The sequence below is a fragment of the Lepisosteus oculatus genome, chromosome 14 (genome assembly GCF_040954835.1).
Source record: "Lepisosteus oculatus isolate fLepOcu1 chromosome 14, fLepOcu1.hap2, whole genome shotgun sequence".
NCBI classification, from domain to species: Eukaryota; Metazoa; Chordata; class Actinopteri; order Semionotiformes; family Lepisosteidae; genus Lepisosteus; species Lepisosteus oculatus.
Genome location: NC_090709.1, coordinates 51,157,318 through 51,180,736, shown reverse-complemented (window position 1 = coordinate 51,180,736; position 23,419 = coordinate 51,157,318). Strand labels below are relative to the sequence as shown.

Below are 23,419 nucleotides of genomic sequence, written 5' to 3'. Positions count from 1 at the left end.
ACCGAATCCGTAACATATACGATGTGTGATCTCCTGTCCCAACCTGAGGATCAGACAGGAGTGAGCCAGTCTCTCAATAATAATAATACAGTGTGTGACTTCCTTTCCCAGCCTGAGGAAAAGACAGTGAGCCTGTCTCTCAATAATAATAATACAGTGTGTGTCTTCCTGTCCCAGCCTGAGGAGCAGACAGCGAGCCTGTCTCTCAATAATAATAATACAGTGTGTGACCTCCTGTCCCAGCCTGAGGAGCAGACAGCGAGCCTGTCTCTCAATAATAATAATACAGTGTGTCATTTCCTGTCCCAGCCTGAGGAACAGACAGTGATCCTGTCTCTCAATAATAATAGAACAGTGTGTGATCTCAAGTCCCAGCCAGAGGAACAGACAGTGAGCCTGTATCTCAATAATAATAATAATAATAATAATACAGTGTGTGATCTCCTGTCCCAGCCTGGGGAACACTGAGCCTGTCTCTCAAAACTAATAATACAGTGTGTCATTTCCTGCCCCCGCCAGAGGAATAGACAGTGAGCATGTCTCTCAACAATAATATTAATAAACTATGTGATCTCCTGTCCCAGCATGAGGAACAGACAGTGAGCTTGTCTCTCAATAATAATACAGTGTGTGATCTTCTGTCCCAGTCTGGGGAATAGAAAGTGAGCCTGTCTCTCAGTTATAATAATATAGTATGTGATCCACTGTCCCAGCCTGAGGAACAGACAGGAGTGAGCCCGTCTCTCAATAATAATACAGTGTGTGATCTCTTGTCCCAACCTGAGGAACAGACAGGAGTGAGCCAGTCTCTCAATAATAATAAAGCAGATTATGATCTCCTGTCCCAGCCTGAGGAACAGACAGTGAGCCTGTCTCTCAAAAATAATAATACAGTGTGTGACCTCCTCTCCCAGTCAGGCGAGTCAGGCGCCATGGCTTTCGATTGCGGCCACACCACCCTTAATGTGCCCGATCTTGTCTGATGTCGGAAGCTAAGCATGGTTGGGCCTGGTTAGTACTTGGGTGAGAGACCACCTGGGAATACCAGGTGCTGCAAGCTCTTACTCTCTCAGCCAGCAGAGGTTGCCATTGGTGCCGTAGACTTTGGGAGGAAAATTTGGAGGATGGAAAGTTGATCTATAGCCTCATCTCTAGAGGTGTTTTGTTGCTATGGCATGTGTGTGACCCATATAAAAAAAAACCCGTTTGTAAAACGAATATCGAAGCTGCCTCTAAATCTGCAAATGACGATGAGTCGATAAATCACTTGTTTTTCGTATAACTATACATATATTCATTTATTACTGATTTCATTCATTGAGCACAGATCCAATAGAGGTACAGCCATTCACTGTTTGACATGTCTGCACTGGTACAGAACCTAGCAATCAGAAAACGGGTGAAACTGCCTTGAGAATTAGCATACAGTACCGAGGCCCCCATGACCAAATAAAGGCTAACCTCGATAATCAGCCTAAATAATGCAGACTACAGCAAAACGACTGACTTTGAAAAGGGAATGAATGTCCGGAAGGAGTAGTGTAACCAGCTTGAAATGCTTCTCCGGACCTCTAACTAAAAGAAACCGGGAACCAGCAGTGGCATCGACTCCTTTCGAACTGGGATCCTATCGCAGCTCGTGGTGTTGTAACTCTTCCGTATCTGATATTGGACCAAGCACATCAGGGGAGAGCGTGAACGCAGTCCCCCACTACCAGAAATTATGCAGTCGAGATTCCCACATTTGGGGAATTCGCAGGGGTCAGCACAGCAATGGCCGAGTCTCGCTCTGGGTGAACCGATTTCGATTTTTAAGAACTTTATTTTCTTTTCACAAAAAAATACAGGACATCACAAATTAGAAAGCTTTACATTAATATACATATTTAAAACAGTATATATGATCACATCTCATTACATTTTGACACTGTACCAGTTACATAGCAACAATATATTTTTTGCTGGTGCAAATCACATTCTTTACTTAAACATGATAATGTTTTTCACAGTTTCTTGAGATATTGACCTATGCTCTCTATTTCCCCCAGATTTTCTACTTCCTCCCTCCCTTCTCTCCACAGATCTCTGAGGTAATAGTTCTCTCGGGTGATGAACAGGGCCAGGCTACCTGCTGCCTTGACTGGGACCTCGATGCCTTTGAACAGCCCCATGTTCCTCACTCTCCACAGGGCGTCTTTCCCACTGTTCACCACGGCCCAGATCCTGTCAAACTTCCTCCTGACGTGTTTGACGAAAGCAGCGGTCAGGGTAAATTGGGGCGAGAGAGCTTGCAACCAATCTTCAAACTGTGCCCAGAAGGCCTTAGCAAAAAGCAGGACCACAGGAGATGGGTCACAGTCTCCTCCTCGCCGCAGCCCACCCTAACGCAGCGAGGGCTGGGGGTGAGGCCCCTACGGTTCAAGAAAGTTCGTACCTGTAAGCACTGGTGGACGACACTCCAGGCTAAATCTCTGTGAATGTTACACAGAAACTTAGAGGATGTGTGTTTCCACACCTTCCTTGTTTGGGCTGATGTTAAAATGCCCACAGGGGTGTAACGAAATCTTCCAGTTTTTGGACGCTGACATCTCGGAGGGGAATATGGCCAATTGGGCGAGATCTTAGAAAACTTTTAACTGTCCCATAAATTGCGGGGCATGTGTCAGAGAGTGGGACATCCAGCTTGGGTCTGACACCCCACACTCTGAACACCTCCCTACCTACCCAGAGCCTGGAAAAATAAGTCCAGGTACGCACAGCACAGAGGCCAGGAAAATGGACAGCAGCTTCGTAGCAACATCTGGGACAGACTTCCCCCCTGAGGGTAGCGGCCTGTACAGTATTTCCTTTCTGAGTCTTTCCTGCTTCCCACCCCATAGAAATTGAAACATCAATCTCCTCAGCACCGCCGCAACACAGTGTGGGATTGGGAAGGTAGAAGCCAGAAAATTCAAGACAGGCAAGAGCTCAGCTTTGATGACCAGCACCTTCCCTGTCTAGTGAGGTCTCGGTCCTTCCATTGCATCAGTTTTTTGTTTAAGATTGGCAATTTGTTCTGCCAATTTACTGTTCCCATCTCTTCTCCAAAATACACCCCCAGGACCTTAATTCTCTTCTCTTGCAGCCTGAGATCATGTCCTTCTTTTGGCTCCCTCCAGTTCTGATAAAAAATCTCACTCTTAGATTTGTTAATTTTTGCAGAGGAAGCCAAAGAGAAACGATCACAGCACTGCAGAGCTCTGCTAATTGAGGCATTGCCAGAGAGGAGCAGGGTGACATCATCCATGTATAGAGATGTCTTTACCTCTCCTGCCCCACTTCCAGGCACTGGTATCCCATTAATGGCCTGATCCTGGCGCAAGGCACAGGCTAAGGGCTCCATAGCCAAAACGAATAACAAGGGGGGTAATGGGCAGCCCTGCCTCACCCCTGAACAGACTTCAAAGGGGCCTGATCTATTGCCATAAACCATTACTCTGCTGTTGCTACCTGTGTACAGCAGGTTAATCCACTTTCTCATGATGGGGCCAAACTTCATGTGCTCAAGTACCGATGTTAAGTACTGCCGGTTTAGGCGGTCAAAGGCCTTTTCTAGGTCTACACCTAAAATGCACAGAGGGAGGGAGCGATCCTCTGAGTACAGACAGACATCCCTCAACAAGGCCAGGTTGTCGCTCATCAGGCATCCTGCTATCCCACAAGTCTGTTCTTTCCCTACCAGTGAGGCCACTACATTTTGTAGGAGCAGGAAAAGGGCTTTGGACAGGATCTTAGTGTCCATGCCTAACAGGTTGAAGGGTCTCCAGTTCTTTATGTCATTCTTTGCTCCTTTCTTAAACAAGAGAGAGATAGTGCCGTCTCTTAAGGAGTCAGGCAGCAATTCTGTCTTATAGCTTTCCTCGAATAGGAGCAGTAGCGGATCCTGAAGCAGATCCCAAAAGGTGCAGTAAAAGTCTTTAGGGAGCCCGTCAGCACCCGGAGTTTTCCCCTTTTGTAAGCTCTCCATAGCCTGTCTCAGCATTTCTACTGTCAAATTCCTCTCAAGTACTTCCTTATCTTCTTCACTCAAAACGTTTTCTAACTTTGATTTAAAAAAATGAATTTCTTCATCCTTTACCTCTGTAGAGCTGTACAGTCTTGAGTAGAAGGCCTCGGTGCAGGAGAGGATAGCACTCGGCTCTGTTCTCTCTCGTCCCTCCTCATCAACTACACTTTCCATGACAGACTTGGAGCCTACCACTTTCCTGAAAAAGAAGCGAGTACACTTCTCATTTTCTTCCAAGAACTGCACTCTGCTTCTTAACAGCACTCCTCGACTACTTTCTTTCGCTATGCTCCGGATGTCCTTTTTTAAGAGGGTGATATCCTCGAGCACATCGAAGCCACTGTGCAGCATCGTGTAGAGACGCTGCAGCTGCCTCTGTTTCCTGGCTAGCACTCCTCTCCGTCTGGCAGCAGCCTTCCTTCCCTCAGCCATGAAAAAGGCCTTTGTCCTCACCTTCACCTCCTCCCACCACTCTCCTACTGACCCATACAGACACTGCAAGGACAGCCACTGTGATAGTTTCTCCTTGTAGCGGGATACTACCCCCTCGTTCTCTAGCAGCTTTGTGTTGAGTTCCACTCTACACCCTAAAGTAGGCTGGGCAAACGATTTTTAAAATTTTTAAAAAAGAAATAAAAAACGAGATATAATGATGTGTTCCTGCTCAACTTAGACATTGCACGACTTTAAAACCTATAAAAATGGGTTTCGAGAGTTAAAAACCACTTTTTATGCGCGAAAAATGGGTGATTTTTCTTCCTCGTGATCAGCTCAGAATCTCTGTGTACGCTGTAAGGTTTTTACTTCTTAATTAAACGTTTAAAATTCACGAATTTCATAAAGACAACACACGTTTCGAAGAGAAAAAATCCCATTCTTTTCTCTTCCTGTTGTGTGAAACTCATCAGCAGGTCTTTTTTTCCCAATCAGAGGCTCTGAAAATAGCGTACCGCCCACTGCGCTCCGTCAGAGAGGGGCGCGGCACAGAGAGAGGGAGGAGGCGCGGAGCTCAGCAGCACAGAACGAACGTTCTACTGCCTGGAGCGCTTATGGCAGCGATCGCGTCTGCATTTATAACTTAGTTTTTAAAATTAATCAAGCAATATGAAGCATCTCTTTTTACTTTTAAGTAACTTAATTATCAAGCACAGCTTTCTCACCACCTAGACTACTTTTTGATACCATCCTTAGACAAAGCAGAAACTTCTTGTTCTGTCTAATGACATTACAATTGGAAAGATTACAGATTACATTCGTCTTTATTTTTGTTATGTTATACATTTTAGAAACGTTTCATCCATACAAACACCACAAAACTATTCTCGATTGTATTTCTGAATGGTATGTTACACTTAGTTCACTGTTTTAATTACACCTAATTAAGAAAGTTAGGTGTTAGCATAAACTATTAGCAATCAATATTAAATTTAGCACTGTAATAAGTTGTTGCACTTTCCCCCGCATCTTGTAAAAATATATTTTCATTGTTCAAATATACATTAAATCTGACTAATAAGTCATATATCATATAATAAGTTAAATACAAAACTAAAGAAGAAATAGGGTTAAATATAATTCAAAATATTTTGCTAACAATGTTAACTGTTTATAAATTATAAATTGTATTAACTAAAGAGTAGGATGGCACAGTTGTTAGTATGCTTTTTGTTTTGTTTCTTTTTCATAAATACAACAGTAGTACTTGATGTCTCAGCGCCTTTCAAAATTAAATTATGCATGCAAACCTGTGAACTAGAAAGATAACTAAGATATCCATCCATTTATAATGGTGGCAAAGTGGTTAGCATTGCTATCTTGGAGCACTGGGGTCCTAGATTCAATTCCTCCCATCCTGCGTGTGTGGGGTTTGCATGTTCTCTCTGGGTTACATGGTTTTTCTCCATATGTGTGATATGACTCCCTCTCGCACTCCAAAACATACTGGTAAGTTAATTGGTTTATGGGAAAACTGGCCCTGGTGTGTGTGTGTTTGTGTCTGTCTGTCCTGTGATGGACTGGCGCTATGTCCAGGGTGTATTCTGCCTTGTGTCCGTTGCTTACTGGGATAGGCTCCAAATCCTCTGTACTGGATAAAGAGATTAGAAATAGATGGAACTATACACAGTGTTAGAAACCCACTATGAAATGGCAGCATCTCACTGAGAATAAAATATTTTATAGTGCTGGCCTTTCACCTCTCATGCACATCAGTATCCATACCTAGTTATTTAAACAAATTACCTCTAATTAAAAACATCTTAATATGCTGGCTCTGTGGATCCGCATCAGCTATGTTTGCCAATTCCTTCAATTCATGTGCATCCAACACACAGTTCAATACTAGTAACTGCACAAAATCTAAAATACAATCCTCATTTCAGTATCTATGTAAACATACAGTCTGTTAACTTCATCCTCTTCATCAAAAGTATGCCTAACCCCATTAGGAAGTGTTCTTGTTATCAGTGTATTCCTTAGCTTTCCCAAAATTATCTTCTTCTTACCAACATCTCTAGTCTTTTATCCTGCAATAACTCAGCCAACACTTAAATCCCCAAAAGCTGCTTGTGTTAATTTCTTTAAATCACAAATATCATGTGTAAATACTGGCCATTTAATACTCTGCATTGTGGGATAATAGTTTATTTTAAAGGGAACTAGAGAAACTAAGAACTAGAGAAATTAAGAAAGGCTTTTTTTCCTAGAATTAATAAATGCACATCCTGTTCACTGGGGAAATTAAATCCACACTGAGCAATCTTCAATATGTTCAGAATATGACAGCAAGAATCCTATCAGGGATGCATTACACCTGTTTTCAAGTCCTTGCACTGGTTACCTATCAGGTTTCGAGTCAACTTCAAATTCCTCATCCTCATTCTGTACCTACAGTATATGGCTTATTATCTGTCTACTCCCCCACCTTTGTCCTTTTGACTCTGGTCTTCTAGCTGTCCTCAAGAACATCTACATTCTGTGGGTGACAGGGTCTTCTCTAGCTGCACCCCAGAGCTCTCAATTTGTATTCCCAGTGATATCAGTCACGTACCCTGAGTGCATTTAAATCTAACCTCAGAACCTTTCTTTTCAGAAGACTTAGTGTCTGTATCTGCTTCATTTTCTAATTTTGGTAGCACCTCTAACTGCTTGTCTTTCTTATATGTATTTACTTTGTAATCTGAGGTCCTTTTATCTGTTTTTACATGTACTGTATTGCTTTGAGATGCCACCTTTAATGGTAATATATAAAATAAAGTTTTTTTATTATTGTTATAGGGAAACATGATCAGATTTTCCCTGGTTCAGAAAAAAAGATCTAAAGTATACTAGTTTGTCACTCTTCTCATTCCCTTTGCTAAATGACTTTTCATACTAACCTGATCAATCTAACTGCCAGTTTTCTGTGCTTTCTCTATCCTGCTAGATTTGCAATTATTCTGAAAATTTTCATCTTGAAATAACTCAATTCTAAATACCCTTTTCACTGTTAACATCTTATAGCAACTCTGCGACAAAATATACACTTAGCTCAACCTGACAGTTCATCCTGCTACCAACATTAAATAAAACGAATCTTAAGATTTCTATATTTATGTCTTTATTTAGTGGTTTCATTAGTGACAAAGGCTAAACTTTCTTGGAAAAATGTCTTTTATGTGTTGCGGAAAAAACTGACTTGCTTTAACAAAATATGTTTACAAGTCCTTTCACCTGGCAGTTTACCTAAATGCCCAACTATCTGAGAAGCCCTCCATGAAACCATAGTTGCTATTAATTTATTTAGGGCTCACTGACAGAATTGCTGTTTTTTATGCATGCTAATTTCTGATTCCTCACTCTGTTTCATGTTTATAGATAAGACTATTGATCGCGAAGGGAAATTGATGTACATGTTTACATGTTCTTTTGTAACATACACCTTTTTGTGATTTTTCTGTATATCTAAGCAAGTGTTCCTGCATCCCTCTTCTGCACTATAGGCATGGCTTTTATTCTGTTTGCTCCATTTCTAAAACGTTTTGCTCATGTGCATTTTTGTATTTTTTTACACCTCTAGCACTTTCACGTCCTGAATTTTCATTTGCCTTAATTTGTAGAATGAATTTGAGTTTTAGCCTTAAAAATCTTAAGTTTTCACTATCTTTTGTTTCTTGTCCTACAACTGTTATTATTGATCACCATGACTTCATTCAGCCTTTCCTGAACGTCTATGACAGGCAGAGAAAGTGCTGTTTCTGGTGCGATCTTTTGCAGCTGACATTTCACTGTTTTAAACGAACAAGAAATTAGATTGATCATAAATCACTTATTCTCTATAAATACAGCGTAATTGCCCTCCGAAAATCCTCTTTTTCTTGTTCGTTTTAGAGACCTTGATCGAAACTGATTTTAGATGTCAGAAAGGATTTATTTTCTCTGTATTTCCTACATTGCTTTGTCGAGATTTTAACTTTATATTTAGGCTCAGATTTCAACTACAAATCGTACACTAATTAAAAGCAGTAAATACTGATGTTTTGCTCCCTCTTACCACAAAAATATATATGTTTTGTAGCTGGGATGAACGTTATTTCGTATGCGTAGCTACTGCGATTTGGACACGAAGCGGTTAAAGATGGCGGCAAATCAGGCACCCAGAGAGGGGGGGGGGGCGTCTTCTCGCCTCCATAACTAAAATGCCAAATAGGAGTGGCTTAAGCGACATACGCAGTCGTGTAACTGACAGTTTGAGGTAGCCTATCGTGTAAATTTCGCTTTGTTGCTGATAGGTTAAGCTTTCGAAACTCTGCCCCAAAGTCATGTGACTGATTTTTCGCCCTGTTTCGTTGGTTAAACGCAATGATCACAAGCACCACCATGGTTACTGGGATGTGTAGTTTTTAATTCCGTTTGAATTATAACTGTACGTACTGTCTTCATATTTGGCCAGGGCTTTAAAGAGAAGGCGCGCCAAAAAATTTCGGTGCCGTCGTCTCCGCTTTAAAGGTACCCCGTCCTGGAAGAATTTGACCTCGGAACGTTTGCCCAGCGTACCTAAAGCCTGATGATCTGAGAAGAAGACAGGCTGAAGAGTGACCCCAACAACTTTCACTCTCTCTCTGAGACAAAGCAATAGTCAATTCTGGAGCTGCTATTCCTCCCTGACCATGTATATCCTGCTGTTGTGGGATATATACATCTATATGTGTCTGAGAGTTTAAAGTCTTGAACTAAGTTTTGCAGGGCCAGTGAGCTGGAATCCAATTTTATTGGCCTTTTGGCTAAGATCAAGTTCAAGTGGCATGCCCGCAGTTCTTGTCTTTCCAAAGTTCTAGAAGGCGATCGAAGATCCTGAAGAGCGCTTGAGCTGGTATCGCCCTAGCTTGAGCCTAGGGGGTTAAGGCCAAGCAGCAGCTGAGCTGGGAGGGATCCGGCAGCAATGTTCTCCCTCTCTCTCTCTCCTCCTGCGCCTGCACCTAGCTGGGCTTTGCCCACAAGGACAAAGGCCAGGGCTCCCTCACTGCTCCTTTAGCAGCTAAACCCTCCTCTCCACAGGACCTTGCTCTCTCTCTTTCTCTCCTTTTTTCTTTTTTCTCCTTTCCAGATGGCAGACAAGAAGACACTGATCCGGTTCCACTGGACCAAGAAAACAGAGACGATGCTAACTGCGAAATCCTTTTTCATTACCTTCCTAAGAGGGATCCTGCAGTTGGTGGCCGGAGATCTCTACTGCCTGCAAGACAACAAGGCAGAGAGATACATGGAGGCCTACATGGCCACGGACGCCTCATATGAAAAGGCAACGAAAATGATCAAATGAAAAAGGTAAGCACCCCGGTTTCTCTGATTTCAGGCCGGAGCCTATGAGGAAGACAAACCAGAGGACCATCACAGTCCTCACATACAACCCCTACGTACCAATGGAACTGGTAACAGCGTACCTAGGGAGGTATGTAACTGTGGTGGACAAACCGACGGAGATCAGGGACAGTTGTGGCGTCTGGTACAGCAAACACCTGTACCGAGTCCTCCTGAAAGAGGACCTAGAGGGCGTAGACGGTTTCCAGCACCCCCCGGCCCACTTCAACATCGGAGCCGACAGGGGGTAGCTTTACTACCCCAGGATGCCGGATTTCTGCAAGAAGTGCAGACAGTCCAGCCACAAAGAGAACACGTGTGACATCGTCAGATGTCACAACTGTAACAAAGAGGGGCACCTGGCAAAAACCTGCCGGGCAGCCAAAAAGTGCGATGGATGCGGCGCCGAGGGACACCTCCTTCACTAATGCAAGGTAAGCAAACCTTCCTTTGCGCAGGTGGTGGAAGCCGACCGGCAGAAACCGGTCTCAAGACAAAGGGAGAGAGGTGAGAACAAAGAACCTGCACCTCCCCCGCAGAGAACCGAAACTGCCAAGGCCACACCCCCAGCCGCACCAGTGCCTCAAGATGACCGCCAGGACAACGGACAAAATGGCTGACCGGAGGAAGGGCCCTGGATAACTCCCAGCAAGAAGGGAAAGAGGATCCACCTTCGGAAGGACAAAAGAAAAGAGTGGTAAGGGAGAACTGTTTCCTCCTCCTAGAGGAAACGGAACTTTCTTCCCCCGAGGCCCAGGAACAACCGGAGGAGGCAGCCCAGGAAATGGAAACCCTCCCCCCCCAGGGCCCACGGACAACAGGAGGAGGCAGCCCAGGAAGAGGTTACCCCCTCCCCCGAGGCCCAGGGACAACAGGAAGAGGCAGCCCAGGAAGAGGTTACCCCCTCCCCCGAGGCCCAGGGACAACAGGAAGAGGCAGCCCAGGAAGTCAGAACCCCCTCCCCTGAGGCCCAGGAACAACAGGAAGAGGCAGCCCAGGAAGTCGGAACCCCCTCCCCCAAGGCCCAGGAGCAACTGGAGGTCCCCGAAACTCCTGGAGAAAGGGAAGAAAAAAGCCTTCCCGAAATGGTGGTGGAGAGTATCCTCAAGGAAGACGAGGATTACTTTGAAGCCGCCCTGGAGCCGGGACTGATGGTAGGGCTGGACCTGTCCAGCATGTTTACCTTTCAGTCCCCAGCGAGACCTGGAGGGAGCCCAGCATATTCCCCCCAGGACCCAAACAAGAGGAGTTACATCTAGGCTAAACAGTGCCCAGATGTAGAATCCCAAGTTTTCCCCACTGTAAGCACAAAGAGAGGAGGTTCAACTTTCACTTGTTTAATCATGACTGTGAAACTTATCTTTCTAACAACTAACGTGAGAGGGCTAAGAGACCCGGTGAAAAGACGGGGAGTCTTTCATGATCTGGCCTCAAAGTCTTTCTCAGTTTGTTTCTTACAGGAGGTCCACCTGAAGGATGAAAGCGACAAGCTGACATTCAGCAGGGAATGGACGAAGGGAGAATCATGCTGGAGCGTAGGAGGGGTCCATTCTTCCGGAGTGGGAATCCTCCTCGGAAACCCAGAGATGACGCTGGTTTCCTCCTTCTCGGTGGTGCAGGGCCGGATCCTGGTCGTAGACATCGACTGGAGGGGGCAGAAATTGAGAGCAATTAACGTCTATGCTCCGATGGAACCCTCTCTCCGGAAGGAAGTGTTTGCTGACCTGGCCAGCTGCTGCACCACCAACAGACAGGTGGTGCTTGGCGGGGACTTCAACGTCGACCGGGAGAAGGGGAGCGACGCTAGCTCAGCAGAGCTGGAGTCGCTACTCAAGCAGTTCTCCCTGGTAGACGGTTTCAGACGGTGCCGCCCTAACGACGGGAAAAACTCCCGGGGAGTGTGCAGCCGCCTTGGACTACATCTTTCTGCACACGACCTGCTCCCTGGAGTCGGCGACGGTGTCCCCGGAGTGGTATTCCGACCATGAGTGCGTGACAGTGGTGGCTAACACCAACCTGCCGGCATTCGGTCGTCGGTATTGGAAGCTGAACCGGGAGATATTGGAGGAAGACGACTTCAGGGCACTGTTCAGTAAAGACTACGCAAGCTGGGTCGACATGAAGGATGGCTACAGCTCCGTGGTGGAATGGTGGGAGTTCATGAAGGACAGGACCCGAACGCTGGCGCAGACGTACTGCAGACGGAAGGTGGCCAGGGAGAGGAAGGAAGCTGCGCAACTCCCGAAACAACTAGAGGAGGAGTACAGCTTGGCTAACAGGGGAGGAGCCTTCAATTCAGCCTGGGCATGGGACCTGAAGGAAAGGATCCGCAAGCTGCACACCAAGAAAGCCAAGGCTTTCCTGGTCAAGGCACAAAGGGAGCATTATGAAAATAATAAAACCTATTCCTCTTATTTCTTCAATCAGGTCCGAGAAGCCCAGAAAAAGAGGGTGATCTACAGCCTGAGACGGGGAGATGGAGAGGAAGTGCTGGACGAGAGTGACAAGGTAGAAGCGACCACCACTTTCTACAAGGAGCTCTTTTCAGAAAAGCAGACAGAGGTGAAGGCAGGTGATGCTTTTCTGGAGGGGCTGAAGGCACGAGTACCAGAGGAGGTGAGGGAGGACTTGGAGGGTCCAATCACGGCCGAGGAGCTGAAGGCTGCGCTCTTGTCCATGGAGAATGGCAAGGTGCCGGGACCGGATGGACTCCCCAAGGAATTCTACACATGCTTCTGGGACACCCTGGCGGCAGATCTGGTGGAAGTGGTGCAGGAGATCTTCCGCGGGGGAAACTCGGAAACACCATGAGGGAGGGCATCACCTCCCAGCTCTTTAAGGGAGGAGATGCCGACGACCTCAAAAACTGGAGGCCGATCACGATGCTCTGCATGGACGTAAAGATCCCGTCCAAGCTTCTGACCGCCAGACTGAGAACCGCCCTTCCCCACATCATCCACAGCAACCAGACGTGTGGGTGGAAGGGCGATCCGTCAGCTGGAACCTCCAGCTGACCAGAGACACCAGCGCCTGGGGCGAGGACCGGAATATGCCCATGACTGGACCAGGAGAAAGCCTTCGACAGAGTGAACCATAGCTATCTGTTTAGGGTGCTGGAACGCTTCGGTTTCGGAGAGAGTTTCAGCCACTGGATTAATATACTGTACTCTGACATAGGCAGCAGAGTCAACGTGAAAGGAAACCTGGGGGATATCATTCCCCAGGAATCCGGAGTATGACAAGGCTGCTCCCTTTCACCCCTTCTCTATGTTCTTTTCACAGAGCCCCTAGCAGAGGCGGTGAGACGGGACCCTGTCATCAACCGCCTGGAGATACCGGGAGGTGCGGGGGAAGCCCTGAAGATCTCCCAGCACGCTGACGACACAATGCTGTTCCTGAGGTCGGACAGGGGGCTTAGAAGAGCCCTGCAGGTCATGGAGCAATACTCCAGAGCCTTGGGGTCGAAGCTCAACCGCCGAAAGAGCAAACTGAAGTTCTCCGGGCCCTGAAAGCACAGGACGACGGAGCCGGAGGGTCTCGAGCTCTGCACGGAGCCTCTCAAAATACTGGGGGTTTCCTTCAAGAGCTAGGACAACGAGACCATCAACCGGACCGAGAGGATCGCCAAGGTGAATGCGATGCTGGGTCTGCGGTGTACCCGCTGCTGGCCAGACTCAGACGAGAGCTGCAAGGGATGATCTTTGGCTTCGTCTGGGGCGGCAAGTACGAGTACATCACGAGAAACCGGATGTGTCAGCCGATCGAGAAAGGGGGTCGAGATGTCCCACATTTCCCCCTGAAACTCGACTGCATCTTTTTCTGCAACTTCTGTCGGGCGCAGCGGGAGCCCATCGGCCACAAGTACGAGTACTTTGTCAGGCTGTGGCTCTCCGTCCCAATGAGGCACTTGGTCCAGTGGTCAAACACTGGGCCCAAGGCAGAAGGCGACCGGAGTTCTACATCCGCGCTGTCAAGTGGAGCAGGAGGTACGAGGCCACGAGACAGCCAGAGCTCTGCACCAACCACAGAGACTTGTACAAAGACAAGTCTGGGAAAGGACGCAGCCCAAAGAACTTGGAAACCAACTGAAGGACCTCAACTGGATGGCTGTACACAAGAGACTGGCTACCAGAAAGGTCCTCTACAGACACTCGATCTCCAGGAATCCGCATTGCCCCCGGTACGCATGTTTTGTCGAGGAGACTCAGGAGCACGTGTTCTGGAGCTGCCTCTTCGCCAAGGCGGTGTGGGGCAGAATGGACAACATTATGCAACTCCTGGGAACGGATGCAGTGCTCAGTTACCAGTACATTCTGCTGGGGGCTGGCACCCACCGGACTGGACAAGGGGACACAGGACCTGCAGGGGCTGCTGCTGTCCCTCACAAAACAAGGACTGTGGAAGGCGAGGAACACTCTCATCCGGCACAACATAAAGTGGGGGGCGAGGGAGCTGGAGGAGAGGATCCTGGCGGACCTCAGGAGGAAGACGAAGCACCACGTCACCAAATGGGGTTACCCCACGGCGAGGGAGCGCTGGAAAGGACTTTGGGCCCTATACAGGGATTAAAGGACAATAGCAAGTGGTAGGTTTGGAGGGACTCTCTTAATTGCGCAAATCCGCCCCCACTTGCAAAGATTGATAACGAACAATCAATCTCCGTTCCGCCGTTGTTTTTTATTACATGGAGTGCTAATATGTGTGAGATGTTCCTTTTGAGATGTTTTTTTTTTGCGGAATAAAGTATATTTTGTAGAACAAAAAAAATCTTATGACAAGGTTTACAAGTTATCTGTTGAACTACATTCTAATAGGTGTGGTCACATTCCAGGTCATTTGTTTACGTTTTTGTTTCTGCAGCAACTGTTAGATGAAATGTGCTAATATGTAACCTAACTCCAGTGTGAATAACTAGAAGAGGGGAGCAGCTCCATTCCAGACCAAGGGAGCTTTGAGATTGGCTGGGCCAGATCTCTCATTTGTATATCTGATTTGGAAATATAACACTAAACCCCCTTCTTGCATGGATTTTACTTGCACCCAAGAGTCCCCTACTGTGTATTACTACTTATTTTTTATGATAAGTGGTGATTACCAGTTGACAGGTTTTATTTGTTGAATTATAAATGGTTTTGTATTATCACCCTGAATGGCCTGTACTCAAGGTTTGGTAGGGTATGTGTTTTCAATTCATTTACCAAGTGGAATTTTTGCTCTTTTAGTATTTGTCTAGAAGGCTTTCTGAAGTCAGGAAGCCCATTTATTTGGTGAGAAAAGATTCTGTATTAATATTAATATTTCTCATACAACATAAATAGGGTCTTTTATGAATAAAAAGATCTTGCACTTGGAAATCTTGATAAAGCTGTGTGCTTCCATACACTCGAGCAGTTTTGATTCCTAATATTTGACCTTAGGTGTGGGAACGGGTCTTTTTTGCAATTTGATTTCCAATTGATCAGCACAGTATAGAAAATAGACAGTATAGAAAATAGACCCATAAAGCAACCTCAGCAGACAAATGTCACTGGGTCACTTGGGTTTATACGTTTATACGTCGGGGTCCGGTAGTGAAGCTCCGCTCCTGTTTAGCCTCCGAAGCCGTACAGGGTGCGGCCCTGGCGCTTCAGCGTGTACACCATGTCCATGGCGGTGACGGTCTTCCTCTTGGCATGCTCGGTGTAGGTGACGGCATCGCGGATGATGTTCTCCAGGAACACCTTCAGCACCCCGCGGGTCTCCTCGTAGTTCAGCCCGGAGATCCGCTTCACTCCCCCAGGGCGAGCCAGGCGGCGGATGGCGGGTTTGGTGATTCCCTGGATGTTGTCATGGAGAACCTTATGGTGACGCTTAGCGCCTCCTTTCCCGAGTCCCTTTCCGCCCTTGCCTCTTCCAGACATCTTCTAGTTATCAGCTGTGAACACGACACACACTGCTCATCTTTGATGTATAATAGACATCTTTCTTTAACATTATCATTATTATTAAAAAAAAAAAGGGCAGAGCGGTGGCTCTGTGGCTAAGGATCTGCGCCTGTGACTGGGAAGTTGTCGGTTCAAATCCCGTGGCCGGCAGAGGAATCCTACTCTGTTGGGCCCCTGAGCAAGGCCCTTAACCCTAACTGCTCCAGGGGTGCCGTAAATTGGCTGACCCTGCGCTCTGACCCCAAGCTTCTCTCCCTGTCTCTGTGTCTGTGTCTCCATGGAGAAAAAGCTGGGGTATGTGAAAAGACACATTCCTAATGCAGGAAATTGTATAGGGCTAATAAAGAATCATTATCATGTCTATTATACATCAAAGAAAGATTTTTATAGGTGTAGAAACTAGTAAATAAATCCAATGATTTGTTTTAGAAATGTATTCTTAAAATATACAATTATTCACACCTGAACAATATGTAGTTCAAATTATACATTATATACAATATTGTATTCAAATGTCTAATCATCATAAAAAACACAACTAGTAAACTTCAGTTACAAATTCTAGTAACATGGCAATATATAGTAATGACAAACACAAACTAATTACATGAACACGCTAATATTTAACTCAAAACCACATTTCGATTCAAATATAAATTTTTAAAATTTACAACTTCTTTATTTCCACGAAAATATTATTAATGTAGCACAAACGCTACTTTCTAATAAAGACAGAAAGAAACTGTTTGTTTTGTGTCTACTGGTGATCCTCCTCTCGAGACTAATGAAATGTTTAATATGATCCCTCGAGAAAAAAAAGGAATCAATTTCCGCCTGGAATGATTGATGCCCCATCAAACATTTTGTAATATCCCTGGAAGTTTATACAGTAGAATTCTGGTTCGTGGCTTAAATTCAAGGTAAATGAGACTAAGGAAACGAGTTGGAAACTTGATGTCGAAGTGGGATTTAAATCACCCATTTCACATTTTACTTCATTGGGCAGTATGTGCCAGAGAGCAATGCCACAGCATCCCTTCGATAGCTCAGTTGGTAGAGCGGAGGACTGTAGTGGAATCAACAGGGAATCCTTAGGTCGCTGGTTCGATTCCGGCTCGAAGGAAGGTGCTTTTTGTGTAATTTAATCAAAGAGTTAAAAAAGCGAATCAGTTTTATTCAGACATTGATCAAAAGCTCAATAATCGACTAAGCAAAGGCTCCTGTTCCGAATTCAGCCCACGTCTGATTGTCTTGTTTTTGCCAAGATCTGATCTTTGAATTAAGGGACTACACTGTCTGCTTTGTAATTCAAAAATACATACAAATGTCAAGTTTTTTGTAGATATAAAGGTGTTCTCTGTTTTCAAAGGATAGTTACTTAATTGGCATAATGATTTGGTATTGATTTTGTATCGTTGTATTATAAAGTTTGTGCTTTCTGTGTTTTTATCGTATTGTGAACTTATTTTACAAAGGCAAACACGGCACACATCTGTTTATACCAGCGGTGAATTGTACATTTTTATTAAGTACAAGCTACTGTGCACTTCTGGGAGTATAACAGGTTCGATATAAAGTGGCAAAAATATAAAAGGGGAAAATACCCCAGACTGCATGTAAAGCCCTCGTTGTGACTGTTTTAGATAAAATGGCGTACTGTGCACGAAATGTTGCAGAAACACAATCTGATATTTTGATACAGGTAGGCCAGCGCTTCCAAAGCACAAAAATTCGTATTCTATATTCTGGTCGCTTGCAGATTAGAATGGCATATGTTTAGCAATAATATTATTTATGGTACCTGAAAGTTTCAGGTTGTTGCACAAAGCTAAGGTATGCGTATACGTGATCTGACAACTGGAATCAATTTCCTGTCGTTAAACTCTGTTTATTTTTAAGTTGAGGCCCAGGATCCAAATCTTCAGTTCTGATTTTTTTAAGTGATATCTTTCCTTCCTGTCGTGGAAGTCACACGATGTGAGCAATTGTATTTTTTACGTTGCGATCCAAAGAGCCTCAGACGCACAGTCTAACAGTAACCAAACCAGAATGGATTCTGCTGGGAGCCGGGCTGAGCTCATTCTCACTCCCTTTGCTGAAAACAGAATTATTTCTTCCCCGAACATCGTCTACAGATCACTTGTGCGCTTTTAACCTTCTCGCAGCTACGGGCGAGACTGACGCTCATGATATGAAGGCACCCGCTGGAAGACATTCTCTAACTCTCAAAATCGCGACAGACTTCGGTTTAAAAAAAAAAAGTAGATATAGCCCTGAAAAAAGCATTAGCTTTATCAGTTTTTACATTAATCTATTTTGAATCAAAGTTTGATTTTTTTTATTGCATTTTACATTATAATAATAATAATAATCATCATCATCATTATTGCTTACACTTATATAGCGCTGTTCTGGATACTCCACTCAATGCGCTTTACAGGTAATGGGGACTCCCCTCCACCACCACCATTCTCCTGAATGATCACAGGACCTCGGTTTTACGTCTCAGCCGAAGGATGGCACCTGTTTACAGTTTAGTGTCCCCGTCATTGTACTGGGGTATTAGGACCCGCATGGACCGCACTGTGTGCGCCCAGCGACAGAAACCAGATGTGTGTCGGGCTCGGCTGTGAGCAGGACAATGACGTCACGGGGACAAAGTAGAGGAAATCAAAACGGTTCTATAAAAGACCTGTGTCAGCTGTTGGTTTGCAGTCTGGACTCTAAATCCTCCGATCCGATTTTAAATCTCTCTAATACCTGACCGGCTTCTTCCGAGTATTTATTCGTATACTTATTAGTAGTATGAAGGATGTGACAAATTTATGATTTCTTGGAACAAAATGGTTTTTATTTGCATTCGAAATGAAGCAGAATTTTACCGCGACACACAAACCCTTTGTCTTTTTTAGATAGTGATTTTTAAACAGATATAAATGTAGAAAACGTGTTTTATTTTAGCACTACAATAGCAGGGTCAGTGGCGTAATGAATAACGTGTCAGGACTTCCATCAGAAAATTATACTGTAGGTTGGACTGCCGTCTGGCTTGTTTCGTTTATACCACTTACATTCTTTTATATAAATGAACTCCACCTGAAAGCTATAGAACACACTTTAGGTAAGTTGTCTGCAGCCTCATGCGAATTTCGACAACTTACCCAAAACACTGTACTGTCTGGAGTTCAGCTCCAGCTCTGAACTCAATTGCAATGAAAAACCATGCGTAACAAAACTGGAGAACAGCTGAACTTGTGCTCAGTTCGGTGATGAGGGTTCAGAACTGTCCTTGTTGTAATTAGCACGAACTGCACAGGCTCTGAATCAGACCATGTCAATTAGTCTGATCAGTGTAGGACACGTTAATGTAGAATTATTAATAGGTTTATTAGTTAGTTAGTTCAGGTTTACCCACCTGAACTAATGTAGAATTATTACTTGGTCTGTCTCTTGTTTGTATATAAATGAATGTCTCTGACAACTTAATGTTAGTTTTACGATGTAGGTCAGGTGTTGACATATGCACGAGTATACGAAATGTCTCACTCCTGATTCAACTTATGTTCTATAGGAGATTGGCGATTCCTCCTGTTTCTCGTACAACCATATCAGAACAGAAGCCCGTGTCACCCAGCTGTGATTCAAGATCGACTCGCATCTTTATCCCTTTTTTGTTCGTGATCATTATTTTCTTTAGTTATGATCAATATTGAACTTTTTCGAAATGAAATGACAATAATCAAACATGCAGGCAGATTTTTTAAAAGTATTCAGAATTGACAGGGTGCCCCTTTGGAACAGTCGTCAGAAAATGTGAGAAAATGAAAGTTATGTAAGCTCTGACACAAAGCATTGAAGATTGGAATCTGAGTGTAAAAAAGCTACCCGTCTCCCAATGATAGGCAGGGATACACACCATGACTCGAATAGACTCAGCGAACTTTAACACCTATGATATTACAAGTGCTTTGCACGTGTCGAATTTCAAGAAGGAACTACTACAACAGTTGTGGACATAATTCATTACCACCGGCAAAGTCCAATACCGGCAGCTTCTGAGAAAATAATGTTCACTCATGGAATTTGGTCTTTGAACGGCTGGCGGGAAAATTCATTTATACTCCTGTTGCACCCTCAGCTGAAACATGTTAAAATAACAACGCAGATTTGTTGGAGAACCTGACAAGAATTATTGGGTTAGCACTGTATGTATTCTGGTATATTTACTTTAATTTTAATATAAATGTAAACATGCATGCTGTATAATCTATTGTAATTTTAAAATATGTTAGCTGAGGATGCGAGGGGGGCTATTATACCTTGTGAAACACGCAAGGAACTGTAAAAAAGGCTGGTATTTGAAAAAAATTGGCGATCACAAGAAAACCACAATTTATGTGGTATTATCAGCAATATCCTTCAAAATCTATGTTCAAATGAAGGATTTAAAGAAACTATGAAAAAAGCAACAGTAATAGCAGAGGATTTTGATTTTTGCTCTTCAAGTCAGTAGATCGATGTAGAGTTGCACCCCTACAAACAGCACAAAGGATGAAACCCACCTCTTTCGTTATTGCTATGTTTGTGCCGGTGAAAGTAGCATTTGTGCTATTGAAAGCATCTCGGAAGATGAAGGTGCAGTCACTTCCACATGTCATGATATCATTAGATCTGACGACAAGAGCTGAAGCCCCCGGCATTTTCCAAGCCAGGAATGTGAGGAAGATGGGCATGGAGGAAGGTAGCGTGGCCGAGCGGTCTAAGGCGCTGGATTTAGGCTCCAGTCTCTCTGGGGGCGTGGGTTCGAATCCCACCGCTGCCAAATGTTAGTGTTTTAAGACCTGCAATACGATCAGTAAAACCACTTTTTGTTAGGCTGCGGGAGGTGTTTAGAGATAGACTTTCTAAAAGACAGGCTTAACATCAAGGCAGAAAAAATATTTTGTTTTCTCAACAAAAATTATTTTTGGCACGTTCAGCTTTATGTAGGGAACAACGTCTGCCAAGATCACTTTTGAGGCAGTGCACATGATAGTGTACCGGCAAGTACATTTAATATTGGCTGTGGTGGTGAGCTGCTTTTGTCTGTGAAACTTTTAATTCTTCACGCCGAATCGTTGGCAGGGGTAAAGCTTATTAAATCTTTGAACAGAGCGCTCCATCAGAAATACTTTGTTCGTGCTCAAAAGAGATCAGAGGATTAACTTCATGAATTCACATAGCATACCTTACAGGAAAGATTTAAAAGGGGAATTGATTGTGCTACCTGATGTTGTTCCTGTGGTTTCTTTGGATACAAAGGTGAATGTTCTTTGACGTTCTGCTAGAGTATCCACTGGGTGGGTTTTATCGATAAGCTCGGATAGGTCATCAGTGCTCCGTCTCCGGAAAATAATCAGCACTGTTTTTTCCTGTGCTGTCTTTTAAAACATATAAGATCACAAGTTTACAGATTTCTCCAAATAACAACTATACATTTCAACCCAGCGGTTAGCATTCCTTCAATCCAATAGTTTTACTCTAGGTTAAAAGCAGCGCAATATACAGAGAGATGATATTCAAATATTTCAATGTTCTGTTGGATTACCTGTATGGAGATATCACTCAGAATTCCTAATATGATTTTGAGTTCAGTTTTGCTTTACTACTTTCAGAGTCTTACATTGACCTTGCTGAAGCAGAGAAGTGACATAATCACAAATAGTCTTATTAATATTTCAGTTAAATCTTTTTTTCTGTAGTAACATCAGTTGATATTAATATTAGTCCTGATTTATAATTTTTTGTCATGGTTGATCTTAAATAATTTTGTAATTAGTTTCAGTTTTGAAAAATCATGCAGAGAAGCTACCAAAACGGGTATAGTTCATATAATGATTAATGCAATAGCAGCATTTTGGGTTGAAAACAAAAAGTATATCTTGGTATGAATCCTAACACTTCATAGACAGCGTTCTAGGACTTCTCGCTTCAGATAAAGTTGTCAATACATCATAGATTTCTACTCAATCAATATCAGCAGTGTTAACGCTACCGAACGCTAAATATAGATCCTGGCAATACTTCGTGAGATCTTCGTAAGAAAATCCAAAATACTACGGAAGGAATCAAATTTATGTGTTTCTTTGGATCGAGAAGATGATCATTATGAGACTCAAAACATGCCTGTCTTTTCTTTTTTCGAGGACAAATGGATTATTGAGGTGTAAAGATGGGTTCAAAACCAAAATCACCTGCTATCGCTGCTGTTTCTTCAAATCCTTCAACTGATCATCGATATCGAGGAATAATATATAGTTTCTTCAAATCCTTCAACTGATCATCGACATAGAGAAATAATATTATACAATTGTGGTTTTCTGTTAATTGCCAATTTGACTAATTACATCTTCGTTTACAGATGTCTTGCATGTATCACAAGGTATAATAGTCGTCGTGCGTCCTCAGTTAAAATGTACGACAAAAGTACAACATTTATGGTTACATCCATATTAAAATGAAGGTTAATATACCAAGATATTAAAATACAATTGTACAGTCCTAACTTAATAATGCCTGTGAAGTTTTCCAACAAATCCAAACTGTAATTTTGAAATATTATAGCTGAGAATGAAAAGAGAGTACAAAGATCAAATTCAATGAGTGAAAATGCACCAGTAGTTCTCTAAGCTGAGTTTCTTCCCTGAACATGACTTGCTTGCGAAGCACCAAGCAGCCTTGAACGGATCGCGGAAATCAAATATAGAGTACAGATGGATTCAGAGTGTCCTTTCCAACTTTTGTGCAACATTTTCCTTTGATAGGGTGGAGTTGTCTTCACAATCTGGGTTAAATAAAAAGGAGTGACGTCAGTGTTAAACAGCTTTCCTTCTTGGAGAACAATGGTTGTGTTCCATATTTCTAATTATTTTGGTTTCAAGATCGCAATTTAGTGTGAAACATAAAAGCCAGCTGGATAAGCTTTATTAATTTCCCTCATGGGATCAATAAAGTATCTACAGCAGTGGTTCTCAAACTTTTTGGACCAAGTACCATCCCTAATCCAACCAAAGCATCCAAGTACCACCTACAAGTCATCATCTCATAGGAACCCCAGAAATTCTCAATGACCAACATGAGTGTACGTGCACATACTCACACATACATATAATAAATATTATAATAATGAACTTTATTTGATATAGCGCCTTTAAAGGTGGCTTCTCAAAGTATTTTACAGAAAAAAAAACATTAACAACAACTAATAAAAAAGCACCATTTCAGTGAGAGGAGTGAGCCTATTTAGTTGAGCAAAGGAGATGTGAATTAATTTTTCGAGCCTTGATACAATTCACAACAGAGTCTAACAGATATTAAATCGTCAGGCATTTTCTTGACGGCAAAGGTCTCGCGGTGGATGTTGTAATGCGTACATTAATTTCTGGAGCAACCTCTCTAATTCGTGCAACTGCACCGTTATGTCGGCTTGTCATTGCTCTAGCACCGTCTGTACAAACTCAGACGCATTTTATCAAGTCGAGGTCATTCTCTTCGATAAATTCATTCAGAAGCTGAAATATGTGCTCTCCTGTAGTTCCTGTTGGTAGCGGTTTACAGAACAGAAAGTCTTCAT

General features: G+C 43.6%; 1 protein-coding gene, 3 non-coding genes and 1 pseudogene across 4 annotated transcripts; 4 read left to right on the top strand and 1 right to left on the bottom strand.

The window, feature by feature from the left end:
• Positions 1-941: 941 nt before the first annotated feature.
• Positions 942-1,060, top strand: LOC138218603 (5S ribosomal RNA; annotated as a pseudogene).
• Positions 1,061-15,085: 14,025 nt separating this feature from the next.
• On the top strand, positions 15,086-15,143 carry LOC138243744 (U7 small nuclear RNA). The gene has a single exon (XR_011192362.1). It is a non-coding gene; the product is annotated as a U7 small nuclear RNA (small nuclear RNA).
• Positions 15,144-15,471: 328 nt separating this feature from the next.
• LOC138242503 (histone H4-like) lies at positions 15,472-15,783 on the bottom strand. The gene has a single exon (XM_069198035.1). It carries the CDS (start codon positions 15,781-15,783, stop codon positions 15,472-15,474), a length of 312 nt encoding a protein of 103 aa, XP_069054136.1.
• A 1,059-nt stretch (positions 15,784-16,842) lies between these two features.
• On the top strand, positions 16,843-16,930 carry trnay-gua (transfer RNA tyrosine (anticodon GUA)). Its single transcript is given in 2 exon segments — positions 16,843-16,879; positions 16,895-16,930. It is a non-coding gene; the product is annotated as a tRNA-Tyr (tRNA).
• A 3,617-nt stretch (positions 16,931-20,547) lies between these two features.
• trnal-uag (transfer RNA leucine (anticodon UAG)) lies at positions 20,548-20,629 on the top strand. Its single transcript has one exon. It is a non-coding gene; the product is annotated as a tRNA-Leu (tRNA).
• The last annotated feature ends 2,790 nt before the right edge of the window (positions 20,630-23,419 follow it).